The sequence below is a fragment of the Gymnodraco acuticeps genome, unplaced genomic scaffold, assembly GCF_902827175.1.
Source record: "Gymnodraco acuticeps unplaced genomic scaffold, fGymAcu1.1, whole genome shotgun sequence".
In the NCBI taxonomy this organism is placed as follows: domain Eukaryota; kingdom Metazoa; phylum Chordata; class Actinopteri; order Perciformes; family Bathydraconidae; genus Gymnodraco; species Gymnodraco acuticeps.
Window position 1 is genome coordinate 1 of NW_022990895.1, and position 26481 is coordinate 26481.

Below are 26481 nucleotides of genomic sequence, written 5' to 3' on the forward strand. Positions count from 1 at the left end.
TCATCCATCCATCCATCTATCTATCTATCTATCCATCCATCCATCCATCCATCTATCCATCCATCTATCTATCCATCCATCTATCTATCCATCTATCTATCTATCTATCTATCTATCTAACTCATTCCTGCACCTGGATGCATATCTTGTCTAATCTTTACCTTTTCTTGTGTTTCTTCTCCTCCTTCCTCTTCTCCTCTTCCTCCTGGAGTTTGGCTCTCTTTGCTGCAGCTTCCTCCCTCCTCTTCCTCCTCAGCTGCAGCTCTTCCTCACTCAGAGCCTTCCTCTTCCTCACCGACATCCCGAGAGCAGCCGTCAGAGAAACCTGGAGACAAACAGAGGAAATCACACCGGATTGATGTGGACTGATGCCATCATTTAACTAGATTCAACACTTAGACATCCTTCATTTGTAAAGGCAAAGTTAGTAAGGGTCTTCTTTCCTGCAGGTAGACCCCCACACACATAACAACAAAGACTATAAGTCTATTATAATCTATCAATCTATCTATCCATAAGACCCCTGTTGTGCAATACTACTGATATGCAATATATATACTTCCACCTTTAATACTTTCGCGTGGCTGCTGTACTGGATGTGTGTATTTTCTAATTTCCACTTTTATTTGCTTCTTAATTAATATTAATAAATATCTTCGGCTCTTTACTTGCTGTAACAAATGTACATTTTGTCCCTCAGTTGGACGAATAAAGGTTTCCGTTTGCATGTAATTGATATATTGTGACCCTGTCTGACATACTGTTTTTACTGCAGGAATATATTTGGTGTCTTTTAGGTCCATGTTTGATCGGCACAGAGTGAAAGCAAAAGTGTGCATCAGTGTGTGAACCATAGAACAAGCTACAAGTGTGTGTGTGTGTGTGTGTGTGTGTGTGTGTGTGTGCGTGTGTGTGTGCGTGTGACCTTCTTCAGTGGGTTTCACTGCGACCATCATGCCCTAAATAGAGTGTGTTTACCGGACTCTGTGCCACAACTGCTGCCTGCTGTGGTGGTGAGAACTGAAAGACAATCATCTCTAGAAACCGTCTTTGTGATCTGTTCTACAGAGAGACAGTCTTTGTGATCTGCTCTACAGAGAGACAGTCTTTATTATCTGCTCTACAGAGAGACAGTCTTTATTATCTGCTCTACAGAGAGACAGTCTTTGTGATCTGCTCTACAGAGAGACAGTCTTTATTATCTGCTCTACAGAGAGACAGTCTTTATTATCTGCTCTACAGAGAGACAGTCTTTGTGATCTGCTCTACAGAGAGACAGTCTTTGTGATCTGCTCTACAGAGAGACAGTCTTTGTGATCTGCTCTACAGAGAGACAGTCTTTGTTATCTGCTCTACAGAGAGACCGTCTTTGTTATCTGCTCTACAGAGAGACAGTCTTTGTTATCTGCTCTACAGAGAGACCGTCTTTGTGATCTGCTCTACAGAGAGACAGTCTTTATGATCTGCTCTACAGAGAGACAGTCTTTGTTATCTGCTCTACAGAGAGACAGTCTTTATTATCTGCTCTACAGAGAGACAGTCTTTGTGATCTGCTCTACAGAGAGACAGTCTTTATTATCTGCTCTACAGAGAGACCGTCTTTGTTATCTGCTCTACAGAGAGACCGTCTTTGTTATCTGCTCTACAGAGAGACAGTCTTTGTTATCTGCTCTACAGAGAGACAGTCTTTATTATCTGCTCTACAGAGAGACAGTCTTTGTGATCTGCTCTACAGAGAGACAGTCTTTGTTATCTGCTCTACAGAGAGACAGTCTTTATGATCTGCTCTACAGAGAGACAGTCTTTGTGATCTGCTCTACAGAGAGACAGTCTTTATTATCTGCTCTACAGAGAGACAGTCTTTGTTATCTGCTCTACAGAGAGACAGTCTTTATTATCTGCTCTACAGAGAGACAGTCTTTGTTATCTGCTCTACAGAGAGACAGTCTTTATTATCTGCTCTACAGAGAGACCGTCTTTGTTATCTGCTCTACAGAGAGACAGTCTTTGTGATCTGCTCTACAGAGAGACAGTCTTTATTATCTGCTCTACAGAGAGACAGTCTTTGTGATCTGCTCTACAGAGAGACAGTCTTTATTATCTGCTCTACAGAGAGACAGTCTTTATTATCTGCTCTACAGAGAGACAGTCTTTGTGATCTGCTCTACAGAGAGACAGTCTTTATTATCTGCTCTACAGAGAGACAGTCTTTGTGATCTGCTCTACAGAGAGACAGTCTTTATTATCTGCTCTACAGAGAGACAGTCTTTATTATCTGCTCTACAGAGAGACAGTCTTTATTATCTGCTCTACAGAGAGACAGTCTTTATTATCTGCTCTACAGAGAGACAGTCTTTATTATCTGCTCTACAGAGAGACAGTCTTGTGATCTGCTCTACAGAGAGACAGTCTTTATTATCTGCTCTACAGAGAGACAGTCTTTGTTATCTGCTCTACAGAGAGACAGTCTTTGTGATCTGCTCTACAGAGAGACAGTCTTTATGATCTGCTCTACAGAGAGACAGTCTTTGTTATCTGCTCTACAGAGAGACAGTCTTTGTGATCTGCTCTACAGAGAGACAGTCTTTATTATCTGCTCTACAGAGAGACAGTCTTTATTATCTGCTCTACAGAGAGACAGTCTTTGTGATCTGCTCTACAGAGAGACAGTCTTTGTTATCTGCTCTACAGAGAGACAGTCTTTGTTATCTGCTCTACAGAGAGACAGTCTTTGTTATCTGCTCTACAGAGAGACAGTCTTTATTATCTGCTCTACAGAGAGACAGTCTTTATTATCTGCTCTACAGAGAGACAGTCTTTATTATCTGCTCTACAGAGAGACAGTCTTTGTGATCTGCTCTACAGAGAGACAGTCTTTGTTATCTGCTCTACAGAGAGACCGTCTTTGTTATCTGCTCTACAGAGAGACAGTCTTTGTTATCTGCTCTACAGAGAGACAGTCTTTGTGATCTGCTCTACAGAGAGACAGTCTTTGTGATCTGCTCTACAGAGAGACAGTCTTTGTTATCTGCTCTACAGAGAGACAGTCTTTGTGATCTGCTCTACAGAGAGACAGTCTTTATTATCTGCTCTACAGAGAGACAGTCTTTATTATCTGCTCTACAGAGAGACAGTCTTTGTGATCTGCTCTACAGAGAGACAGTCTTTGTTATCTGCTCTACAGAGAGACCGTCTTTGTTATCTGCTCTACAGAGAGACAGTCTTTATGATCTGCTCTACAGAGAGACCGTCTTTGTGATCTGCTCTACAGAGAGACAGTCTTTATTATCTGCTCTACAGAGAGACGGTCTTTATTATCTGCTCTACAGAGAGACAGTCTTTATTATCTGCTCTACAGAGAGACGGTCTTTGTGATCTGCTCTACAGAGAGACAGTCTTTATTATCTGCTCTACAGAGAGACAGTCTTTGTGATCTGCTCTACAGAGAGACAGTCTTTGTGATCTGCTCTACAGAGAGACAGTCTTTATTATCTGCTCTACAGAGAGACAGTCTTTGTGATCTGCTCTACAGAGAGACAGTCTTTATTATCTGCTCTACAGAGAGACAGTCTTTATGATCTGCTCTACAGAGAGACAGTCTTTATTATCTGCTCTACAGAGAGACGGTCTTTATTATCTGCTCTACAGAGAGACAGTCTTTATTATCTGCTCTACAGAGAGACAGTCTTTATTATCTGCTCTACAGAGAGACAGTCTTTATTATCTGCTCTACAGAGAGACAGTCTTTGTTATCTGCTCTACAGAGAGACAGTCTTTGTTATCTGCTCTACAGAGAGACAGTCTTTGTTATCTGCTCTACAGAGAGACAGTCTTTGTTATCTGCTCTACAGAGAGACGGTCTTTATGATCTGCTCTACAGAGAGACAGTCTTTGTGATCTGCTCTACAGAGAGACCGTCTTTGTTATCTGCTCTACAGAGAGACCGTCTTTGTTATCTGCTCTACAGAGAGACAGTCTTTGTGATCTGCTCTACAGAGAGACAGTCTTTGTGATCTGCTCTACAGAGAGACCGTCTTTGTTATCTGCTCTACAGAGAGACGGTCTTTGTGATCTGCTCTACAGAGAGACAGTCTTTGTTATCTGCTCTACAGAGAGACGGTCTTTGTGATCTGCTCTACAGAGAGACAGTCTTTATGATCTGCTCTACAGAGAGACAGTCTTTGTGATCTGCTCTACAGAGAGACAGTCTTTGTGATCTGCTCTACAGAGAGACCGTCTTTGTTATCTGCTCTACAGAGAGACGGTCTTTGTGATCTGCTCTACAGAGAGACAGTCTTTGTGATCTGCTCTACAGAGAGACAGTCTTTGTGATCTGCTCTACAGAGAGACCGTCTTTGTTATCTGCTCTACAGAGAGACAGTCTTTGTGATCTGCTCTACAGAGAGACCGTCTTTGTTATCTGCTCTACAGAGAGACCGTCTTTGTTATCTGCTCTACAGAGAGACAGTCTTTGTTATCTGCTCTACAGAGAGACAGTCTTTGTTATCTGCTCTACAGAGAGACAGTCTTTTTGATCTGCTCTACAGAGAGACGGTCTTTGTGATCTGCTCTACAGAGAGACAGTCTTTATGATCTGCTCTACAGAGAGACAGTCTTTATTATCTGCTCTACAGAGAGACAGTCTTTATGATCTGCTCTACAGAGAGACGGTCTTTGTGATCTGCTCTACAGAGAGACAGTCTTTATGATCTGCTCTACAGAGAGACAGTCTTTATGATCTGCTCTACAGAGAGACGGTCTTTGTGATCTGCTCTACAGAGAGACAGTCTTTGTGATCTGCTCTACAGAGAGACAGTCTTTATGATCTGCTCTACAGAGAGACAGTCTTTGTTATCTGCTCTACAGAGAGACAGTCTTTGTTATCTGCTCTACAGAGAGACGGTCTTTGTTATCTGCTCTACAGAGAGACAGTCTTTATGATCTGCTCTACAGAGAGACAGTCTTTGTTATCTGCTCTACAGAGAGACAGTCTTTGTGATCTGCTCTACAGAGAGACAGTCTTTGTTATCTGCTCTACAGAGAGACAGTCTTTGTTATCTGCTCTACAGAGAGACAGTCTTTGTTATCTGCTCTACAGAGAGACAGTCTTTGTTATCTGCTCTACGCCAAGCAACTGTAAGAAATCTAAACATTTCGACTTTTTTCAAAACAATTCTCAAATGTATGTTTTTTTCAGAAATTCTCAAAATTCTGACTTTATTCAGAAACTCAGATTCTTATTCTGAACATTTTAAAATTCAGATTTTTATTCACAGATACTAAAAAGTATGTATTTTCCTGAAAACCAAAAAATTCCAACTTTTTTCTGATATTCTCAAAATTATGTATTTTTTCCAGAAAATCTCAAAATTGAGATTTTATTTTTGGAAATTCTCAAAATGTCGACTTCTTCTCAGATTCTGATCTTCTGAGGTTTCTGAGGTTAAAGCATAGAGAGCTCTTTTTTACTATAATCATTTCATCCATTTGAACTCCACCCTCACTATAATGATGGACCGGACCCCTGAGGTGCAAGCGTTGCATATCCTGTGAAAGATATTCAGTCTTACTCCAGCTTTGTGTCTGAGCGCTCGTCCCTCTCCTCCTCTCTGAACCTCCTCCTGATCCTCCAGGAGCCTCTGGAAGCTGCTCTGGTCCTCTGTGCTCGGGTCCTTACTGTAGTCCCGCCCCTCGAAGAAGTACATGTGGTCTGCAGGTGAACAGGTGTATTCATCATCGTATCATCATCATCATCATCATCATCATCATCATCATCATCATCATCATCATCATCATCATCATCATCATCATCATCATCATCATCATCATCATCATCATCATCATCATCATCATCATCATCATCACAAGCACAGGTATCAGGTATCAGGTCACTTGTTAGACGCTTTTCTCCAAAGCGATTTACATACTCAGTACTGTGGACAATCCCCACAGGAGCAGTTTGGGGTCTGACACAGTGGGGTTTGAACCTGTGACCCCCTGATCCGAACACCAACGCACAACCCACTGCACCACACGCCACTAGATCTACTCGTGCTCAGAAAAACAGATGATTGCAAACTCTCTGCTTTTAAATCACTTGTAAATTACATTTAAGACATTTTATTGAATTTTGAAATATTTTATTTATATTTATTTTTGCTCTATTTGATTTATTTATTGTATCATTGCAAATGTAATTAATGCCTTGTTTATTTTTCTTCTTGAACTATTTTATTTATATTTTTACTGTATTTTAAGTTAATTACATTTTTCAATTTTGATTTCTTCTCGCACGATTTTATTTTTATTTCAGTCTATTTACATTTTTACTTAATTTAAATTTCATTTGATTTGAGTTTTATTCTTTCAAGACAGTTTTGTATTTATTCACATTTTATTTTAATATTTATGCAACTCCATTAGCTTTTATTATTCCTTAAGTATATTGAATGAAGCTTTTTTTCATAAAGAATACACAACTATTTGAATAATTTAATCTTTACGTTTGCAGGGTGTGAACCAAATGTAAAACAGATTGTTGACACGCCAGAAAGAAGCAGTAAAAGTCACGTGACTCAAAAGCAGGTTAAATATTCTGCACATACAAACAGAGTGATATAAGAAATAAAACCTACTCTGTTTGTCCTCTTCCTCCTCTTCCTCCTCTTCCTCCTCCTCTCTGACGTTACTGAAGTCTTCCTCCGCCCACCGACCCTTACGAGACGGACCGAGGATCTTCTCCAGTTTCACTTCCTGCACCGAGCTCTCCTCCGACGACAGCAGCTTATCTACCCCGAACTTCAAGATCTCACTGAGCTGCAGGAAACCCCAGAGAGACGAGAAACACAGATAACAACGTGAGAGGAGACGGAGACGCAGGGCTCAGAGAAAACACATCATTTACAGCACAGTAGTATTCTACCTTTACTCTGGGCATGGCGGCTGATATCGGTCGTGTGAACACATCATATTGTGTCTAATGTTCAAGTTTCAAGTCTTTATCACCATGTGCTCGGCAGCTTCAGTGCAGATATGGAAATGACAAACTGAAGTCCTCCTCCAACAGAGTATGTAAAAAGGACATAAGACAAATAAATAGTACAAGAGAATGTTTAAATAAGTATCTAGATATCCCGGCCCTAATGCCAAAGGATCTGCTCACTGAACATGTGTCGCCGTCCGATGTCTGGACCGCTGCGTAACAAGGAGGGTTTCTGCCCCGTTACTTCTCCACTGTTTTCTTGTCCCTCTTGTCTTTTTATTTTCTTCGCTGGGGACTCATCGGCCACTAACCGTTCATCCAAATCACTGTGCTCTCCAAATATATTCAAATGAATATTAAAATCCTCCATGTTGCTCTCAGACGGGAGACAACGGGAAACTAAAGACAAGCAAACGAGTTAACTTCTTTCTGCAGATGTGAGCGTCCTTAACAACGGTCAATAAGTCCTTGACAGCGGTCTGTACTACTGGTGTTCTGAATTGACCAATCAGAATCGAGTATTCAACTAAACTATGTAATAATCATAAATAATATATCATGCAACGATCAGTCGACTAATCGCCTAAATTGACGACTAGAAAAATCTTCAGTGGATGGCAGCCCTAGTCCTCCATGGATGGCAGCACATCCTGGTGACGTCTGTGCCGTTTCCATCGTGCGATGTGCGGATGCTGTCAGGTGTTTATGTGTTGTAGTGTGTTATTGACCTTTAGCCCTGCAGCCGCTGACTGAGCCTGGTCCATCAGAGAGAAGCGTCCCTCTTCTATCACCGTGTTGGTGAGCTGCAGCTTGGACACAGCTCGAGAATACATGATCTCCTCCACCGTGTCTCTGGCCAGGAGCCGGATCACCTTCACCGGCCTGGAGGAAGAAACAGACAACTTCATTGTCAATCCTTCAGTTTGTGTGGACAGACAGATTAAAGGGCTTCTCCAGCTATAGGGTGCTGCAGGTGTTGCTGTGTTGCTCCCTGGTCCAATGGGATTTCTCCATTGGCTTTAGTTTCAATATTGCAATGTATGACTTTAAAATCTCTGCAAAACAAAAATTCTAATGAATTTGTTGGGTTTTTTTCTTCTTTGAAATAAAAACTTTAATCTCAGAAATTCTGAGTTCCTTCTTGGGATACTGCCCCCTTTTCTGGCATTGTTTTTAACCTTTAATTGCCCTCCTACACCGTTGTATGATTCTGTAATGCAGCCTGCTTGACATAATTATATTAGTAAAAAAGTATTTCATTAATAAAAGTATTTTTAAAGATTTTATAAGAAAAGTATTTTAAAGATTTTTTAAGCAAATTACTTTTATAATTTAAAAGAAAATATTTGTTCTAATTAAAACATTTAAAAAATATATATAATTGTTTTATAATTGTTTTTTTTCTATATAAATCATTTGTGATGTGTTATACATGAGATGTGGTTCACCTGCTCTGCCCGATGCGGTGGCAGCGCGCCGCCGCCTGCAGGTCGTTCTGAGGGTTGAAGTCACTGTCCATGAAAATGACCGTGTCAGCCGCCGTGAGGTTCAGACCGACGCCCCCTGAAAACCCATCAGACATTATTCACCTGTTTATTAACTCAAACTGTGACACGCTGCGACAGGAAGTCAGGTCTCTCTCTTCAGAGCGTGCATGCTGCAGCAGCTCTTATCAGAGACATCTCCTTCCTCTTCTGCAGACTCAGATCCTGCAGCGTCGGCTTATCGCACAAAATGACTGATATCTACAAACCGTCCCCACTGCTGTCTAAAGAAGCAACGCTCCACCTGCTGCATCTCTAGACACTGCAGGAACTCAGTGTTACAGATGCAAACCGCCTCAATTGCAGAGGTGGGAAGTAGTGGAGTACAAATACTTTGTTACTGTACTTAAGTACATGTTTCTGGTATCAGTACTTTACTCCACTACTCATTGACCAATCAGAACCTTATTTAGCCTCCGTATTGTTTATGGTTGAATGTTGGCTGCAAACATTTGTTAGATTCTTACAGTAAGTGAGCCCTGAGTTGGAAAAGGCTGGGAACCGCTGATCTAGCGCTCCTCCTCACCTGCTTTCGTGCTCAGCAGGAACACGAAGATGTGTTTGCTGCTGAAGTTCTTCACCGCCAGATTCCTCTCCTCGCCGCGCACCGACCCGTCCAGACGCTCGTAGCTGAAACCTGAACTCAGAGGAGAAATATGTAAATATACATTCTGTTAATCTTTAGAGAAGAGAATCAGTACATATTTAAAGTGTGTAACAAGAGACAGTTGGAGTGTGTTTACCTCTGAACTCCATGTAGTCCTGCAGGATGTCCAGCATCCTCGTCATCTGAGAGAACAGCAGCACCCTGTGGCCCCTACACACACACACACACACACACACACACACACACACAACACACACACACACACACACACACACACACACACACACACACACACACACACACAACCCACACACACAACACACAACACACACACACACACACACACACACACCACACACACACACACACAGTGTCAGCAGGTAGTGAACATGGTGTGATATATAATGAAGCAGGTAGATGTCTCACTCTCTGTGCAGGTGTGTCAGGATGCTGTCCAGCAGACACAGTTTCCCGCTCGCCTCCACCAGGTGTTCCCCCATCTCAAAGGGCTCCGGCTCCACCCCTGACCACAGAAACATGTTAAATAAGATCCTATAAATATCTACTTCCTGCCTTCCTTCCTCTTATATCTCACCATCGAACAGGTAGGGGTGGTCCACACACTTCCTCAGGTTCATCAGGATGTTCATCAGACGGTTCCTGCTGCCCTGATCGCCTCCAAAAGCATCTGGAAACACACAGAGCGGCACGAGGAGGCAGAAAAACATAATTATGACCTGGTTAGCGTGAGGGAGGAAAGTGAGGGCGGGGTCGAGGATGATACCAAGGTTACGGACGGGAGTTGAGGGGTTGACGATGGAGCCGTCCATGTTTAGAGAGAAATCATGGGTGGAGCGGGTTAGTGAGTTTGGGCCAATAAGGATTATTTCAGATTTGTCACAGTTTAGTTTCAGAAAGTTGTTTTGCATCCATGTTTTTTTAATGGCAGTTGGTGAGTTGGGAGTGGGTGGTTGTAGAAATAGTTTTTGTAGAGACGTAGAGTTGGGTGTCGAGTAGGTGTTGGCGGAGGATCTGTCCAAGTGGGAGGATCTAAATGATAAAAAAAACAGGGGACCAAGTACAGAGCCCTGGGGGACGCCGTGAGTGACTGAAGCGGTGGGGGATTTGCAGTTGTTGATGGAAATTAATTGTTTTCTGCCAGAGAGATATGATTTGAACCGGGCGAGGGCGATACCAGTGATGCCAATTAAGGACTGAAGGCGGGTGATGAGGATGGACTGGTTAATGGGGTCGAAGGCGGCGGTTACTTTGATAAAGTTTACTGAGAAGAATGCACTCAGTAGAGATAGTCCGATGAATGAGCCAGGTAACTATATCAGCCATTAATAGCTTACTGCAGATACATTGGTGTATGTTGGAGGATAAATGAGAAGAAATTACTGTAAAGAAACTCCAACTGGGTTTGAGGTCATTCAGAAACAGTGACTCGACTAACATACACAAAATATATTCAGTGTTGTTGCACTTATTGCCAAAAACACAATAATCCTACTTAGATTTTCACATGGCTAATGAACATTAAACTTCCTGCTGACTGGCAACTCATGCATATTCCCTTTAAGGATAAAATAACATGAGTTTTATCATGTTAAAATAAGGAAAAGTCAAAGGGCTGGAGCTCCAGTTGTGCGTCTCTGCATGAAATAGCAGTTTTTTTAACATTTTAAACACAACCTCCCACTTTTGATTCCTTTAACCACCTTGTCTTGGCGTTTGGATATCAACACATATTAAAAAACATGTTGACATCCCAACTTGCATCATGTTTAAAAGTAGGTGCTTGTTCGAACGATTTCAAATCAACAATATTGTAATATTCTTCATATTAGTTAAATATTATGATGTAAACAAAGTCAGTGTCAAAGTTGTAAAGTTTCCCGAATAGAAACTACAGAATAACCTGCTCCGTAAGTATATCGGTTGGAATATAAAATAAATAAGGGATTGGTAAAAGGGATGTTTGTATATTATGACTGTTAGCTGATGAATCCTTCAATCAGAGTATTTAGCTCCCAGTATTGATACCACTACAGCCTCACCCAGGTCCTTCATCAGAAAGGCTTTGTAGTATTTCTTCTGCAGCGCCGACATGCCGTGATAAACCAGCAGCTCCGTCTTCTTGGGCAGATCCACGGCCACCTCGGCCTTCACTCTGCGCAGCAGGAAGGGCTCCAGCACGCCCTGCAGCGCAGAGGCTGGGGACAGGTCAAGGGTCAAGGTTAGGTTATTTGTGCGCTATTTTCAGAACAGTTTCAATAGTTTATCCCAATGCAAAGTGGTGGAGACATGTTCCCAGCGTCCCCAGTATAAATGACGCCGATATGAGGGACACACCATGTGCCGGGTGTAGTTTAAAGAGGCCTGTTTGGACACGTATTCAAGCGTATAAGGGGCATAGGACGTTAACAAAAATAGGTTATAAAGGGTGTAATATTTCGTTTTTAAAAAATACAAAAATGTCCAAGACAATTTATTTCGTGTGAAATAAAATAATTTGTAACCAGACAATATTTAAGTTGTTTTTTTTAAATCGTCATCATCGCTTTGAGCATTAGGAAAAGCGCTATACAAATCCCATGTATTATTATTATTATCATCATTATTATTATCTTTGATCTTGGAGAATATCCACGTTTTTTTATTATGTATTTGTGACAATGTTTTTGTAAATGTACGACTTAAAATTACAAATATTTTACTTTTAAATTTGTGATTTTCTTTGTGTAAATATACTAAATAAATCTAAAAGAATACTTACTTTTTTAATTAACCACTTAAATCTTAAAGACTATATAATGTGTTTTTATATTTTCCCTCTCTCTAACCTTTCTTTTGTTCTACCTTTAATTATTATTTTGCACAAACACGAACAAGAAGAAGTCGTATCGTACCCAGAGCCGGTTGGTTTTGCACGTTGGCGTATTTGCTGCAGAAGTCGTCCGTCTCCTCGGCGCTGAAGACGGCCGGCTGGATGAAGCTCAGCAGGGAGTAGAGCTCCTGCAGGTTGTTCTGGATCGGAGTGCCCGTCAGAAGCACCCGGAAACCCACAGAGAACTACACCACAAAATATAGATAAAGCAAAGTATATATATATATACAAAGTAGAATAATACAATATAGTTTATACGCAGCTCAGTACCTGCGTCAGAGTTCTGTGCAGCAGTGAGTTTGCGTTCTTCAGTCTGTGAGCTTCATCCACGACCAGAACCTTCCACTTCCACCTGAGCAGAGGGGGAAATATTGTGTTAGAAATATCAGGATGAAATCTATTTCTTGCAAGAAAACTACTTTGTAATAAAGCCATTGCAGGGTTGGAAATACATAGAAATACAGGCCAGAAAAGGAGGTAATATTCAGAGGAAAAAGCAGATTTTTCGAATTTGAAAGAAAAAACGATATTAAAAAATGTATTAAAATGTTTTAGGACTTAATATTTAAATGTATAACCTCAGATCATAATTAAGGTTATTACTCCTAGATTTGGACGTTATGTTTCCCACTTTAATCTGAGACTAAATCGAAATCTTCTCAGAATATTGAATGATTGTTATTCAGAAAGCACTCACCGCTTTAGGAAGGAGGCGTCATTCATACACAGCTGTGAAGGGAAGCATTCAAAAGTTAGTTTGAAAACGTATTGGGTTGATTTTCTCTAACTGATAGGTAGATATAATCCCCAGACCTCGTACGTGGTGAGCAGAACCTGGAAGTGTTTGGTTTCTCTCTGGAGCTCAGCCCGTCTCTCTTTGTCTCCTTTGTAACACAACACAGTCAGAGAGGGAGCGAAGCTGCAACAAAACACACAAAACATGGAGTTTAGATTCTGAATAAATCATATACTATTTGGATCTGGATTCATCATGTTGCATGCAAGGCGGTAAAGAGGCTTTTGAAGAAGTGTTTTTAGGAATTTGGCTCATTCACAGGTAGTGTGATGAAGCGCTGAAAGACAGTTCATTTTCTTATAATAGAAATGTTTTTGTTTCCCCTTGCACAAAAGGGAGAATAAATAAAAACTGTATAAACATAAGAACGTCGGCCAAATTGTACAATGTTACCGCCTAGTGGTGGGAATCACCAGGCGGTAACGATACGAGACTATCGCGATACTTAAGCCACGATATGATAGTATTGCGATTCTACGATATGCTAAGTATTGCGATACGATATATTGCGATATACATTTTCATACGAAACTCCTGCGTCATATATCCATATCCGTCTTCCCTTCCTGGGTAAAAAATCTAAAATAATTCCATGATTTTTCTTTGTTCTGACTAACTTCCTGCCAACCCCACTCTCTTTACCCATGAACACACAAGAAGAAGCTCAGCACCATCTAGTGCAGTGGTTCCCAACCTGGGGGGGCGCGCCCCTCTTGGGGGGGCGCCAAAGATCGCAAGGGGGGTGCCAGGTCTCAGATGATTTGAGGCCAAATATCATATATATATTTATTTTTTTTTACATATAATTGTAACGCAATACATGATTGTCACTAAAAGCCTTGTCTCTACATTACAATAAAACATAAAAAATAATTGATTAATTAATTTGAATACAAATTCAAGTTAGTATTAAAGGCATAAAAAGACAGAAATGTATAATTCTTTCTTTAATATAAATGTTTCTTCTGCCCGTAAAGTGTCCAAACCGGGCTTTTCTGGATAAGCGCATTTTTTCAGATTATTTGTCACAGTTGCTCCGATCAGATCGGTCTCCTCCATTTTGTAGATTATTTACGACTTTTGAATCCACATAAACACATCGGCAACATCCGGCTTACTTTGAGCATGTGTTTTAAACAGTTTAATCCCTTTGTGAATTGTTTCCACTTCCGCCGTCCTTTAATTTCTTCATACAGCGGGAATCCAAATGAATGAATCCTGAGTCCAATAACCATCAAAGTCACTCCAATAGTGCTCCTTGATTACGCTTTCATCCTCCTTTAACAACATACTTCACATTCATCCAGTTTGTGACAGTAGTTGTAGCATTTAGAGACTTTGAAACTTTAATTACCGCTGTTTACCCCCCCTTGTGTGTGTGTGTGGGGGGGGGGGGGGGGGGCGCAACTTCCAACAGCAGTCATTTGGGGGGGCTCTTGGGAAAAAAGGTTGGGAACCCCTGCTCTAGTGGATTGAAAAAGCAATTGTTACCAAAAACTTTAATTTGGATTTGCAATATGAATAGTTTAAATAATAAAATATCTATACTTGGCGTCCGTGTATCGAAGTATCTCCATACTCTGCTGTATTGATTATTTCCCCCACCCTCAGTACCGCCTGAGGAATGAGCAATTGGTGCCTCAATAATGAATGTGTCACCTCTGCAGGCCTTGATTCAACACGCTGCTGCTGTGACAGAACATTTTTCTTATTTAGGATCAATTGAGTAAATCTTATCTTATAGTTAAACTTTGTTTATTATATTAATGCACATCACATCATGCAAACAACATCTTGTTATTGTAAATCCTGCACATGTTGCACATTTCTGCTCCATGCTACCTCTTTTAAATCAATATACTGGCATATTTTATTATGTTTTACTGCACTCAGTTTCCTGCATGATTACATTTTGTGTATTTCGTTTTTCTAATAGTTGTAATTCCTTCTGTGTCTCTGTATCAGGGGGTCAAACTCAAACACACAGTGGGCCAACATTAAAAAGTGGGTACTAGTGGAGGGCCGGACTGGTTCAATGTTTTATTAGGAGAACTTATTGAAATGAACTTATTGCACATATTAAACCTGGAACTAACAAAGCTTCAATTATTGCCTATAAAAACAACATTAAATAATCAGCTGCATTCATTTCTTATGGCTCTATCTGCAGCTTTTCCAGAGTCAGTTCTTATGAGTACATTTCCCCACAGGCCAACAACAGCTTCAACAAAACTATTCCCCTCAAAGAGAAAACCAAACATGCCCTGTTGTCCTGAGAGAAAGTGCAGAAGGAAGCATCCATTAAACTCAGTGTGCTGCTCTGTGATGCTAGCTCAGATACTTGGCCTCTCATCTTGGGTGCAAGGTCATCAATGTTTCGGCTCAGGCTCTGAGCGGAGGAGACCCTCAGGATGGAGGGAAGGTGTGCGTGCAATATACCGGCGGGCCAGATCTAATAGTAATTAGAAATTATCCTGCGGGCCGAAATTAAATCCACCACGGGCCTGATTTGGCCCCCGGGCCTCGAGTTGGACACATGTGCTCCAAAAGGAATTCCTCATATGTGTAAAGCTACTCAAAATGATTCTGATATGTATATCTTATAAAGTGGATGTACCTCTGCAGCTCGTTCCTCCAGTTCTCCATGACGGACAGCGGACTCAGAACCAGAAAGGGACCGCTCTGCCCGAGAGACCCGGACATGAACACCAGCAGAGAGATGGTCTGCAGGGACAACATAGTATTATACTTTAACCATATTTAACATGATTTAAATATATATTTTAAATCACTTATCCGATCGGTTTTTAATCTTTATAAAAATCACAATTTGATTTATTTATCTATTATGTAAGATTATGTATAATTCCAATCCTATAATGTTTTTTTTCCTGTATTAAAGCGCACCTTGTAACTTTACTGATAAACCTTAATATAGTTTACTGTAATCTTCTGCATCTGCTCAGTTACACAAATAGAAATATAGACGACCAGTGTCCGTATCAAAGTGTCCGTATCAGAGTGTCCGTATCAGAGAGTCCGTATCAGAGTGTCCGTATCAAAGTGTCCGTATCAGAGAGTCCGTATCAGTGTTCCGTATAAGGTCCGTATCAGAGAGTCCGTATCAAGAGTGTCCGTATCAAATAGTGTCCGTATCAAGTGTCCGTATCAGAGTGTCCGTATCAAAGTGTCCGTATCAGAGTGTCCGTATCAGAGTGTCCGTATCAGAGTGTCCGTATCAAAGTGTCCGTATCAGAGTGTCCGTATCAAAGTGTCCGTATCAGAGTGTCCGTATCAGAGTGTCCGTATCAGAGTGTCCGTATCAAAGTGTGCGTATCAGAGTGTCCGTATCAGAGAGTCCGTATCAGAGTGTCCGTATCAAAGTGTCCGTATCAGAGTGTCCGTATCAGAGAGTCCGTATCAGAGAGTCCGTATCAAAGAGTCCGTATCAGAGTGTCCGTATCAGAGAGTCCGTATCAGAGAGTCCGTATCAGAGTGTCCGTATCAAAGTGTCCGTATCAGAGTGTCCGTATCAGAGAGTCCGTATCAGAGTGTCCGTATCAGAGTGTCCGTATCAGAGAGTCCGTATCAGAGAGTCCGTATCAAAGTGTCCGTATCAGAGAGTCCGTATCAGAGTGTCCGTATCAGAGTGTCCGTATCAGAGTGTCCGTATCAGAGTGTCCGTATCAAAGTGTCCGTATCAGAGTGTCCGTATCAGAGAGTCCGTATCAGAGAGTCCGTATCAGAGAGTCCGTATCAAAGTGTCCGTATCAAAGTGTCCGTATCAGAGTGTCCGTATCAGAGAGTCCGTATCAGAGAGTCCGTATCAAAGTGTCCGTATCAGAGAGTCCGTATCAGGAGTGTCCGTATCAGAGTGTCCGTATCAGGAGTGTCCGTTATCAGAGTTGTCCGTATCAAAGAGTCCGTATCAGAGTGTCCGTATCAGAGTGTCCGTATCAGAGAGTCCGTATCAGAGAGTCCGTATCAGAGTGTCCGTATCAAAGAGTCCGTATCAGAGTGTCCGTATCAGAGAGTCCGTATCAGAGAGTCCGTATCAGAGTGTCCGTTATCAGAGAGTCCGTATCAGAGAGTCCGTATCAGAGAGTCCGTATCAAAGAGTCCGTATCAGAGAGTCCGTATCAGAGAGTCCGTATCAGAGAGTCCGTATCAGAGAGTCCGTTATCAGAGAGTCCGTATCAAAGAGTCCGTATCAGAGAGTCCGTATCAGAGAGTCCGTATCAGAGAGTGTATCAAAGAGTCCGTATCAGAGAGTCCGTTATCAGAGAGTCCGTATCAAAGAGTCCGTATCAGAGTGTCCGTATCAGAGAGTCCGTTATCAAAAGTGTCCGTATCAAAGAGTCCGTATCAGAGTGTCCGTATCAGAGAGTCCGTATCCAAAGTGTCCGTATCAAAGAGTCCGTATCCAATAGTTGTCCGTATCAGAGAGTCCGTATCAGAGAGTCCGTATCAAAGTGTCCGTATCAGAGGAGTCCGTATCAAAGAGTCCGTATCAGAGAGTCCGTATCAGAGAGTCCGTATCAGAGAGTCCGTATCAAAGAGTCCGTATCAGAGAGTCCGTATCAGAGTGTCCGTTATCAGAGAGTCCGTATTATCAGAAGAGTCCGTATCAGAGAGTCCGTATCAGAGAGTCCGGTATCAGAGAGTCCGTATCAGAGAGTCCGTATCAGAGAGTCCGTATCAGAGAGTCCGTATCAGAGTGTCCGTATCAAAGTGTCCGTATCAAAGAGTCCGTATCAGAGTGTCCGTATCAAAGTGTCCGTATCAAAGAGTCCGTATCAAAGAGTCCGTATCAGAGAGTCCGTATCAGAGAGTCCGTATCAGAGAGTCCGTATCAGAGAGTCCGTATCAGAGAGTCCGTATCAAAGTGTCCGTATCAAAGAGTCCGTATCAAAGAGTCCGTATCAGAGAGTCCGTATCAGAGAGTCCGTATCAGAGTGTCCGTATCAAAGAGTCCGTATCAAAGAGTCCGTATCAGAGAGTCCGTATCAGAGAGTCCGTATCAGAGAGTCCGTATCAGAGTGTCCGTATCAGAGAGTCCGTATCAGAGAGTCCGTATCAGAGAGTCCGTATCAGAGAGTCCGTATCAGAGAGTCCGTATCAGAGGGTCCGTATCAGAGAGTCCGTATCAGAGAGTCCGTATCAGAGAGTCCGTATCAAAGTGTCCGTATCAGAGAGTCCGTATCAGAGAGTCCGTATCAGAGAGTCCGTATCAGAGAGTCCGTATCAGAGAGTCCGTATCAGAGAGTCCGTATCAGAGAGTCCGTATCAGAGAGTCCGTATCAGAGAGTCCGTATCAAAGAGTCCGTATCAGAGTGTCCGTATCAGAGAGTCCGTATCAAAGTGTCCGTATCAAAGAGTCCGTATCAAAGAGTCCGTATCAGAGAGTCCGTATCAGAGAGTCCGTATCAGAGTGTCCGTATCAGAGAGTCCGTATCAAAGTGTCCGTATCAGAGAGTCCGTATCAGAGTGTCCGTATCAGAGAGTCCGTATCAGAGAGTCCGTATCAGAGAGTCCGTATCAGAGAGTCCGTATCAGAGAGTCCGTATCAGAGTGTCCGTATCAGAGAGTCCGTATCAGAGAGTCCGTATCAGAGAGTCCGTATCAAAGAGTCCGTATCAGAGTGTCCGTATCAGAGAGTCCGTATCAAAGTGTCCGTATCAAAGAGTCCGTATCAAAGAGTCCGTATCAGAGAGTCCGTATCAGAGAGTCCGTATCAGAGTGTCCGTATCAAAGAGTCCGTATCAGAGAGTCCGTATCAGAGAGTCCGTATCAGAGAGTCCGTATCAGAGAGTCCGTATCAGAGTGTCCGTATCAGAGAGTCCGTATCAGAGTGTCCGTATCAGAGAGTCCGTATCAGAGTGTCCGTATCAGAGTGTCCGTATCAGAGTGTCCGTATCAGAGTGTCCGTATCAAAGAGTCCGTATCAAAGTGTCCGTATCAAAGAGTCCGTATCAAAGAGTCCGTATCAAAGTGTCCGTATCAAAGTGTCCGTATCAGAGAGTCCGTATCAGAGTGTCCGTATCAAAGAGTCCGTATCAAAGTGTCCGTATCAAAGAGTCCGTATCAAAGAGTCCGTATCAAAGTGTCCGTATCAAAGTGTCCGTATCAGAGAGTCCGTATCAGAGTGTCCGTATCAAAGAGTCCGTATCAGAGTGTCCGTATCAAAGTGTCCGTATCAAAGTGTCCGTATCAGAGAGTCCGTATCAGTGTCCGTATCAGAGAGTCCGTATCAAGGAGTCCGTATCAAAGAGTCCGTATCAAAGTGTCCGTATCAGAGAGTCCGTATCAGAGAGTCCGTATCAGAGAGTCCGTATCAAAGAGTCCGTATCAGAGAGTCCGTATCAGAGAGTCCGTATCAGAGAGTCCGTATCAGAGAGTCCGTATCAGAGAGTCCGTATCAGAGGAGTCCGTACTCAGAGAGTCCGTATCAGAGAGTCCGTATCAGAGAGTCCGTATCAGAGAGTCCGTATCAGAGTGTCCGTATCAGAGAGTCCGTATCAGAGAGTCCGTATCAGAGAGTCCGTATCAGAGAGTCCGTATCAAAGAGTCCGTATCAAAGAGTCCGTATCAAAGAGTCCGTATCAGAGAGTCCGTATCAGAGAGTCCGTATCAGAGAGTCCGTATCAGAGAGAGTCCGTATCAGAGTGTCCCGTTATCAGAGAGTCCGTAATCAGAGAGTCCGTATCAGAGAGTCCGTATCAGAGAGTCCGTATCAAAGAGTCCGTATCAAAGAGTCCGTATCAAAGAGTCCGTATCAGAGAGTCCGTATCAAAGAGTCCGTATCAAAGAGTCCGTATCAGAGAGTCCGTATCAGAGAGTCCGTATCAGAGAGTCCGTATCAGAAGAGTCCGTATCAGAGAGTCCGTATCAGAGAGTCCGTATCAGAGTGTCCGTATCAGAGAGTCCGTATCAGAGAGTCCGTATCAGAGAGTCCGTATCAGAGAGTCCGTATCAAAGAGTCCGTATCAAAGAGTCCGTATCAAAGTGTCCGTATCAGAGTGTCCGTATCAGAGAGTCCGTATCAGAGTGTCCGTATCAGAGAGTCCGTATCAAAGTGTCCGTATCAGAGTGTCCGTATCAGAGAGTCCGTATCAGAGTGTCCGTATCAGAGAGTCCGTATCAGAGAGTCCGTATCAGAGAGTCCGTATCAGAGAGTCCGTATCAAAGAGTCCGTATCAAAGAGTCCGTATCAAAGAGTCCGTATCAAAGTGTCCGTATCAGAGTGTCCGTATCAGAGAGTCCGTATCAGAGAGTCCGTATCAGAGAGTCCGTATCAGAGAGTCCGTATCAGAGAGTCCGTATCAGAGAGTCCGTATCAGAGAGTCCGTATCAGAGAGTCCGTATCAGAGAGTCCGTATCAGAGAGTCCGTATCAGAGTGTCCGTATCAGAGTGTCCGTATCAGAGTGTCCGTATCAGAGAGTCCGTATCAGAGAGTCCGTATCAAAGTGTCCGTATCAGAGAGTCCGTATCAAAGAGTCCGTATCAAAGAGTCCGTATCAGAGAGTCCGTATCAGAGAGTCCGTATCAAAGAGTCCGTATCAGAGAGTCCGTATCAGAGTGTCCGTATCAAAGAGTCCGTATCAGAGTGTCCGTATCAGAGTGTCCGTATCAAAGAGTCCGTATCAGAGAGTCCGTATCAAAGAGTCCGTATCAGAGAGTCCGTATCAAAGAGTCCGTATCAGAGAGTCCGTATCAGAGAGTCCGTATCAGAGTGTCCGTATCACAGAGTCCGTATCAGAGAGTCCGTATCAGAGTGTCCGTATCAAAGTGTCCGTATCAAAGAGTCCGTATCAGAGTGTCCGTATCAAAGAGTCCGTATCAGAGTGTCCGTATCAAAGAGTCCGTATCAGAGTGTCCGTATCAGAGAGTCCGTATCAGAGTGTCCGTATCAAAGAGTCCGTATCAGAGTGTCCGTATCAAAGTGTCCGTATCAAAGAGTCCGTATCAGAGAGTCCGTATCAGAGAGTCCGTATCAGAGAGTCCGTATCAGAGAGTCCGTATCAGAGAGTCCGTATCAGAGAGTCCGTATCAGAGAGTCCGTATCAGAGAGTCCGTATCAGAGTGTCCGTATCAAAGAGTCCGTATCAGAGAGTCCGTATCAGAGTGTCCGTATCAAAGTGTCCGTATCAGAGAGTCCGTATCAAAGAGTCCGTATCAGAGAGTCCGTATCAGAGAGTCCGTATCAGAGAGTCCGTATCAGAGTGTCCGTATCAGAGTGTCCGTATCAGAGAGTCCGTATCAAAGAGTCCGTATCAAAGAGTCCGTATCAGAGAGTCCGTATCAGAGTGTCCGTATCAGAGTGTCCGTATCAGAGAGTCCGTATCAGAGAGTCCGTATCAGAGTGTCCGTATCAAAGTGTCCGTATCAGAGAGTCCGTATCAAAGTGTCCGTATCAAAGAGTCCGTATCAGAGTGTCCGTATCAGAGTGTCCGTATCAGAGAGTCCGTATCAAAGAGTCCGTATCAAAGAGTCCGTATCAGAGAGTCCGTATCAAAGAGTCCGTATCAGAGTGTCCGTATCAGAGAGTCCGTATCAGAGAGTCCGTATCAGAGAGTCCGTATCAGAGAGTCCGTATCAGAGAGTCCGTATCAGAGAGTCCGTATCAGAGAGTCCGTATCAGAGTGTCCGTATCAAAGAGTCCGTATCAGAGAGTCCGTATCAGAGAGTCCGTATCAGAGAGTCCGTATCAGAGAGTCCGTATCAGAGAGTCCGTATCAGAGAGTCCGTATCAAAGAGTCCGTATCAGAGAGTCCGTATCAGAGAGTCCGTATCAGAGAGTCCGTATCAGAGAGTCCGTATCAGAGAGTCCGTATCAGAGAGTCCGTATCAGAGAGTCCGTATCAGAGAGTCCGTATCAGAGAGTCCGTATCAGAGAGTCCGTATCAGAGAGTCCGTATCAAAGTGTCCGTATCAAAGAGTCCGTATCAAAGAGTCCGTATCAGAGAGTCCGTATCACAGAGTCCGTATCAAAGAGTCCGTATCAGAGAGTCCGTATCACAGAGTCCGTATCAGAGAGTCCGTATCAGAGAGTCCGTATCAGAGAGTCCGTATCAGAGAGTCCGTATCAGAGAGTCCGTATCACAGAGTCCGTATCAGAGAGTCCGTATCAGAGAGTCCGTATCAGAGAGTCCGTATCACAGAGTCCGTATCAAAGAGTCCGTATCAGAGAGTCCGTATCACAGAGTCCGTATCAAAGAGTCCGTATCAGAGAGTCCGTATCAGAGAGTCCGTATCAGAGAGTCCGTATCAGAGTGTCCGTATCAAAGAGTCCGTATCAGAGAGTCCGTATCACAGAGTCCGTATCAAAGAGTCCGTATCAAAGTGTCCGTATCAAAGAGTCCGTATCAGAGTGTCCGTATCACAGAGTCCGTATCAAAGAGTCCGTATCAGAGAGTCCGTATCACAGAGTCCGTATCAAAGAGTCCGTATCAAAGTGTCCGTATCAAAGAGTCCGTATCAGAGTGTCCGTATCAGAGTGTCCGTATCAAAGAGTCCGTATCAAAGAGTCCGTATCAGAGAGTCCGTATCAGAGTGTCCGTATCAAAGAGTCCGTATCAAAGAGTCCGTATCAGAGAGTCCGTATCAAAGTGTCCGTATCAAAGAGTCCGTATCAGAGAGTCCGTATCACAGAGTCCGTATCAAAGAGTCCGTATCAGAGAGTCCGTATCACAGAGTCCGTATCAAAGAGGTCCGTTATCAAAGTGTCCCGTATCAAGAGTCCGTATCAGAGTGTCCGTATCAGAGTGTCCGTATCAAAGAGTCCGTATCAAAGAGTCCGTATCAAAGAGTCCGTATCAAAGAGTCCGTATCAAAGAGTCCGTATCAAAGTGTCCGTATCAAAGAGTCCGTATCAGAGAGTCCGTATCAGAGAGTCCGTATCAGAGTGTCCGTATCAAAGAGTCCGTATCAAAGAGTCCGTATCAGAGTGTCCGTATCAGAGAGTCCGTATCAGAGAGTCCGTATCAGAGAGTCCGTATCAAAGAGTCCGTATCAGAGAGTCCGTATCAGAGAGTCCGTATCAGAGTGTCCGTATCAGAGAGTCCGTATCAGAGAGTCCGTATCAGAGAGTCCGTATCAGAGAGTCCGTATCAGAGTGTCCGTATCAAAGAGTCCGTATCAGAGAGTCCGTATCAAAGAGTCCGTATCAGAGTGTCCGTATCAGAGTGTCCGTATCAAAGAGTCCGTATCAGAGAGTCCGTATCAAGAGTCCGTATCAGAGTGTCCGTATCAGAGTGTACGTATCAAAGAGTCCGTATCAGAGAGTCCGTATCAAGAGGTCCGTATCAGAGTGTCCGTATCAAGAGTCCGTATCAAGATTTCCCGTATCAAGAGTCCGTATCAAAGAGTCCGTATCAAAGAGTCCGTATCAAAGAGTCCGTATATCAAAGAGTCCGTATCAAGAGTCCGTATCAGAGAGTCCGTATCAAGAGTCCGTATCAGAGAGGTCCGTATCAGAGAGTCCGTATCAGAGTGTCCGTATCAAAGAGTCCGTATCAGAGTGTCCGTATCAAGAGTCCGTATCAGAGTGGTCCGTATCAGAGAGTCCGTATCAAGAGAGTCCGTATCAAGAGTCGTATCAGAGGTCCGTATCAGAGAGTCCGTATCAGAGAGTCCGTTATCAGAGAGTCCGTATCAGAGAGTCCGTATCAGAGAGTCAGTATCAGAGAGTCCGTATCAGAGAGTCCGTATCAGAGAGTCCGTATCAGAGAGTCCGTAAGAGTCCGTATCAGAGAGTCCGTATCAGAGAGTCCGTATCAGAGAGTCCGTATCAGAGAGTCCGTATCAGAGAGTCCGTATCAGAGAGTCGTATCAGAGTAGTCCGTATCAAGAGTCCGTATCAGAAGAGTCGTATCAGAGAGTCCGTATCAGAGAGTCCGTATCAGAGAGTCCGTATCAAAGAGTCCGTTATCAGAGTGTCCGTATCAATAAGAGTCCGCTATCAAAGTGTCCGTTATCAAGAGTCCGTACAGAGTGTCCGTTTATCAGAGAGTCCGTATCAAGAGTCCGTATCAAAAGAGTCGTATCAGAGTGTCCGTATCAGAGAGTCCGTATCAGAGAGTCCGTTATCAAAGTGTCCGTATCAGCGAGTCCGTATCAGAGGGTCCGTATCAGAGAGTCCGTATCAGAGAGTCCGTATCAGAGAGTATCAGAGGTCCGTATCAGAGAGGTCCGTATCAAGGGTCCGTATCAGATGTAGTTCCCGTATCAGAGTGTCCGTATCAAAGTGTCCGTATCAGAGTGTCCGTATCAGAGAGTCCGTATCAGAGAGTCCGTATCAAAGAGTCCGTATCAAAGTGTCCGTATCAAAGTGTCCGTATCAGAGAGTCCGTATCAGAGAGTCCGTATCAGAGAGTCCGTATCAGAGAGTCGTATCAGAGAGTCCGTATCAGAGAGTCCGTATCAGAGAGTCCGTATCAGAGTGTCCGTATCAAAGAGTCCGTATCAGAGAGTCCGTATCAAAGAGTCCGTATCAGAGTGTCCGTATCAGAGAGTCCGTATCAGAGAGTCCGTATCAGAGAGTCCGTATCAGAGAGTCCGTATCAGAGAGTCCGTATCAGAGAGTCCGTATCAGAGTGTCCGTATCAGAGAGTCCGTATCAGAGTCCGTATCAGAGAGTCCGTATCAAAGAGTCCGTATCAAAGTGTCCGTATCAGAGTGTCCGTATCAGAGAGTCCGTATCAGAGTGTCCGTATCAGAGAGTCCGATCAGAGTCCGTATCAGAGGTGATCAAAGTTCCGTATCAGAGTGTCCGTATCAGAGAGTCCGTATCAGAGTGTCCGTATCAGAGAGTCCGTATCAGAGAGTCCGTATCAGAGAGTCCGTATCAGAGAGTCCGTATCAGAGTGTCCGTATCAGAGTGTCCGTATCAGAGAGTCCGTATCAGAGTGTCCGTATCAGAGTGTCCGTATCAGAGAGTCCGTATCAGAGTGTCCGTATCAGAGTGTCCGTATCAGAGTGTCCGTATCAGAGTGTCCGTATCAGAGTGTCCGTATCAGAGAGTCCGTATCAAAGTGTCCGTATCAGAGTGTCCGTATCAGAGTGTCCGTATCAGAGAGTCCGTATCAGAGAGTCCGTATCAGAGAGTCCGTATCAGAGAGTCCGTATCAGAGAGTCCGTATCAGAGAGTCCGTATCAGAGAGTCCGTATCAGAGAGTCCGTATCAGAGAGTCCGTATCAAAGAGTCCGTATCAGAGAGTCCGTATCAGAGAGTCCGTATCAGAGAGTCCGTATCAAAGTGTCCGTATCAGAGAGTCCGTATCAAAGAGTCCGTATCAGAGAGTCCGTATCAGAGTGTCCGTATCAAAGAGTCCGTATCAGAGAGTCCGTATCAGAGTGTCCGTATCAAAGAGTCCGTATCAGAGAGTCCGTATCAGAGAGTCCGTATCAGAGAGTCCGTATCAGAGAGTCCGTATCAGAGTGTCCGTATCAGAGAGTCCGTATCAAAGTGTCCGTATCAGAGAGTCCGTATCAAAGAGTCCGTATCAAAGAGTCCGTATCAGAGAGTCCGTATCAGAGAGTCCGTATCAGAGAGTCCGTATCAAAGTGTCCGTATCAGAGTGTCCGTATCAAAGAGTCCGTATCAGAGAGTCCGTATCAGAGAGTCCGTATCAGAGAGTCCGTATCAGAGTGTCCGTATCAAAGAGTCCGTATCAGAGAGTCCGTATCAGAGAGTCCGTATCAGAGAGTCCGTATCAGAGAGTCCGTATCAGAGAGTCCGTATCAGAGAGTCCGTATCAGAGAGTCCGTATCAGAGAGTCCGTATCAAAGTGTCCGTATCAAAGAGTCCGTATCAAAGAGTCCGTATCAGAGAGTCCGTATCAAAGAGTCCGTATCAAAGTGTCCGTATCAGAGTGTCCGTATCAGAGAGTCCGTATCAGAGAGTTCGTATCAGAGAGTCCGTATCAAAGAGTCCGTATCAGAGAGTCCGTATCAAAGAGTCCGTATCAAAGTGTCCGTATCAGAGTGTCCGTATCAGAGAGTCCGTATCAGAGAGTCCGTATCAGAGAGTCCGTATCAGAGAGTCCGTATCAGAGAGTCCGTATCAGAGAGTCCGTATCAGAGTGTCCGTATCAGAGAGTCCGTATCAGAGAGTCCGTATCAGAGAGTCCGTATCAGAGTGTCCATATCAGAGTGTCCATATCAGAGTGTCCGTATCAAAGAGTCCGTATCAAAGAGTCCGTATCAGAGAGTCCGTATCAGAGAGTCCGTATCAAAGAGTCCGTATCAGAGAGTCCGTATCAGAGTGTCCGTATCAAAGAGTCCGTATCAGAGTGTCCGTATCAAAGAGTCCGTATCAGAGTGTCCGTATCAGAGTGTCCGTATCAAAGAGTCCGTATCAGAGTGTCCGTATCAAAGAGTCCGTATCAGAGTGTCCGTATCAGAGTGTCCGTATCAAAGAGTCCGTATCAAAGAGTCCGTATCAGAGTGTCCGTATCAGAGAGTCCGTATCAGAGAGTCCGTATCAAAGAGTCCGTATCAGAGTGTCCGTATCAGAGTGTCCGTATCAAAGAGTCCGTATCAAAGAGTCCGTATCAAAGTGTCCGTATCAGAGTGTCCGTATCAAAGTGTCCGTATCAGAGTGTCCGTATCAGAGTGTCCGTATCAGAGAGTCCGTATCAAAGAGTCCGTATCAGAGAGTC

The 26481-nt window shown here is 43.7% G+C and overlaps 1 protein-coding gene across 1 annotated transcript in view; it reads right to left on the reverse strand.

Moving 5' to 3' along the window:
• Positions 1 to 161: 161 nt before the first annotated feature.
• Positions 162 to 26481, reverse strand: part of chd1l (chromodomain helicase DNA binding protein 1-like) — a gene marked incomplete at its 3' end in the record, with an annotated part of 32040 nt that continues 5720 nt past the window's right edge. Inside the window, exons 3-17 of the mRNA XM_034233715.1 lie at positions 15437 to 15543; positions 12837 to 12942; positions 12721 to 12752; positions 12294 to 12375; positions 12046 to 12208; positions 11194 to 11349; positions 9729 to 9821; positions 9560 to 9656; positions 9270 to 9343; positions 9053 to 9163; positions 8431 to 8545; positions 7711 to 7864; positions 6636 to 6816; positions 5571 to 5710; positions 162 to 325 (exon numbers count right to left, since the gene is read on the reverse strand). Of these exons, the coding sequence (XP_034089606.1) occupies positions 162 to 325; positions 5571 to 5710; positions 6636 to 6816; positions 7711 to 7864; positions 8431 to 8545; positions 9053 to 9163; positions 9270 to 9343; positions 9560 to 9656; positions 9729 to 9821; positions 11194 to 11349; positions 12046 to 12208; positions 12294 to 12375; positions 12721 to 12752; positions 12837 to 12942; positions 15437 to 15543 (1775 nt within the window). The remainder of the gene's footprint in view (positions 326 to 5570; positions 5711 to 6635; positions 6817 to 7710; positions 7865 to 8430; positions 8546 to 9052; positions 9164 to 9269; positions 9344 to 9559; positions 9657 to 9728; positions 9822 to 11193; positions 11350 to 12045; positions 12209 to 12293; positions 12376 to 12720; positions 12753 to 12836; positions 12943 to 15436; positions 15544 to 26481) is intronic.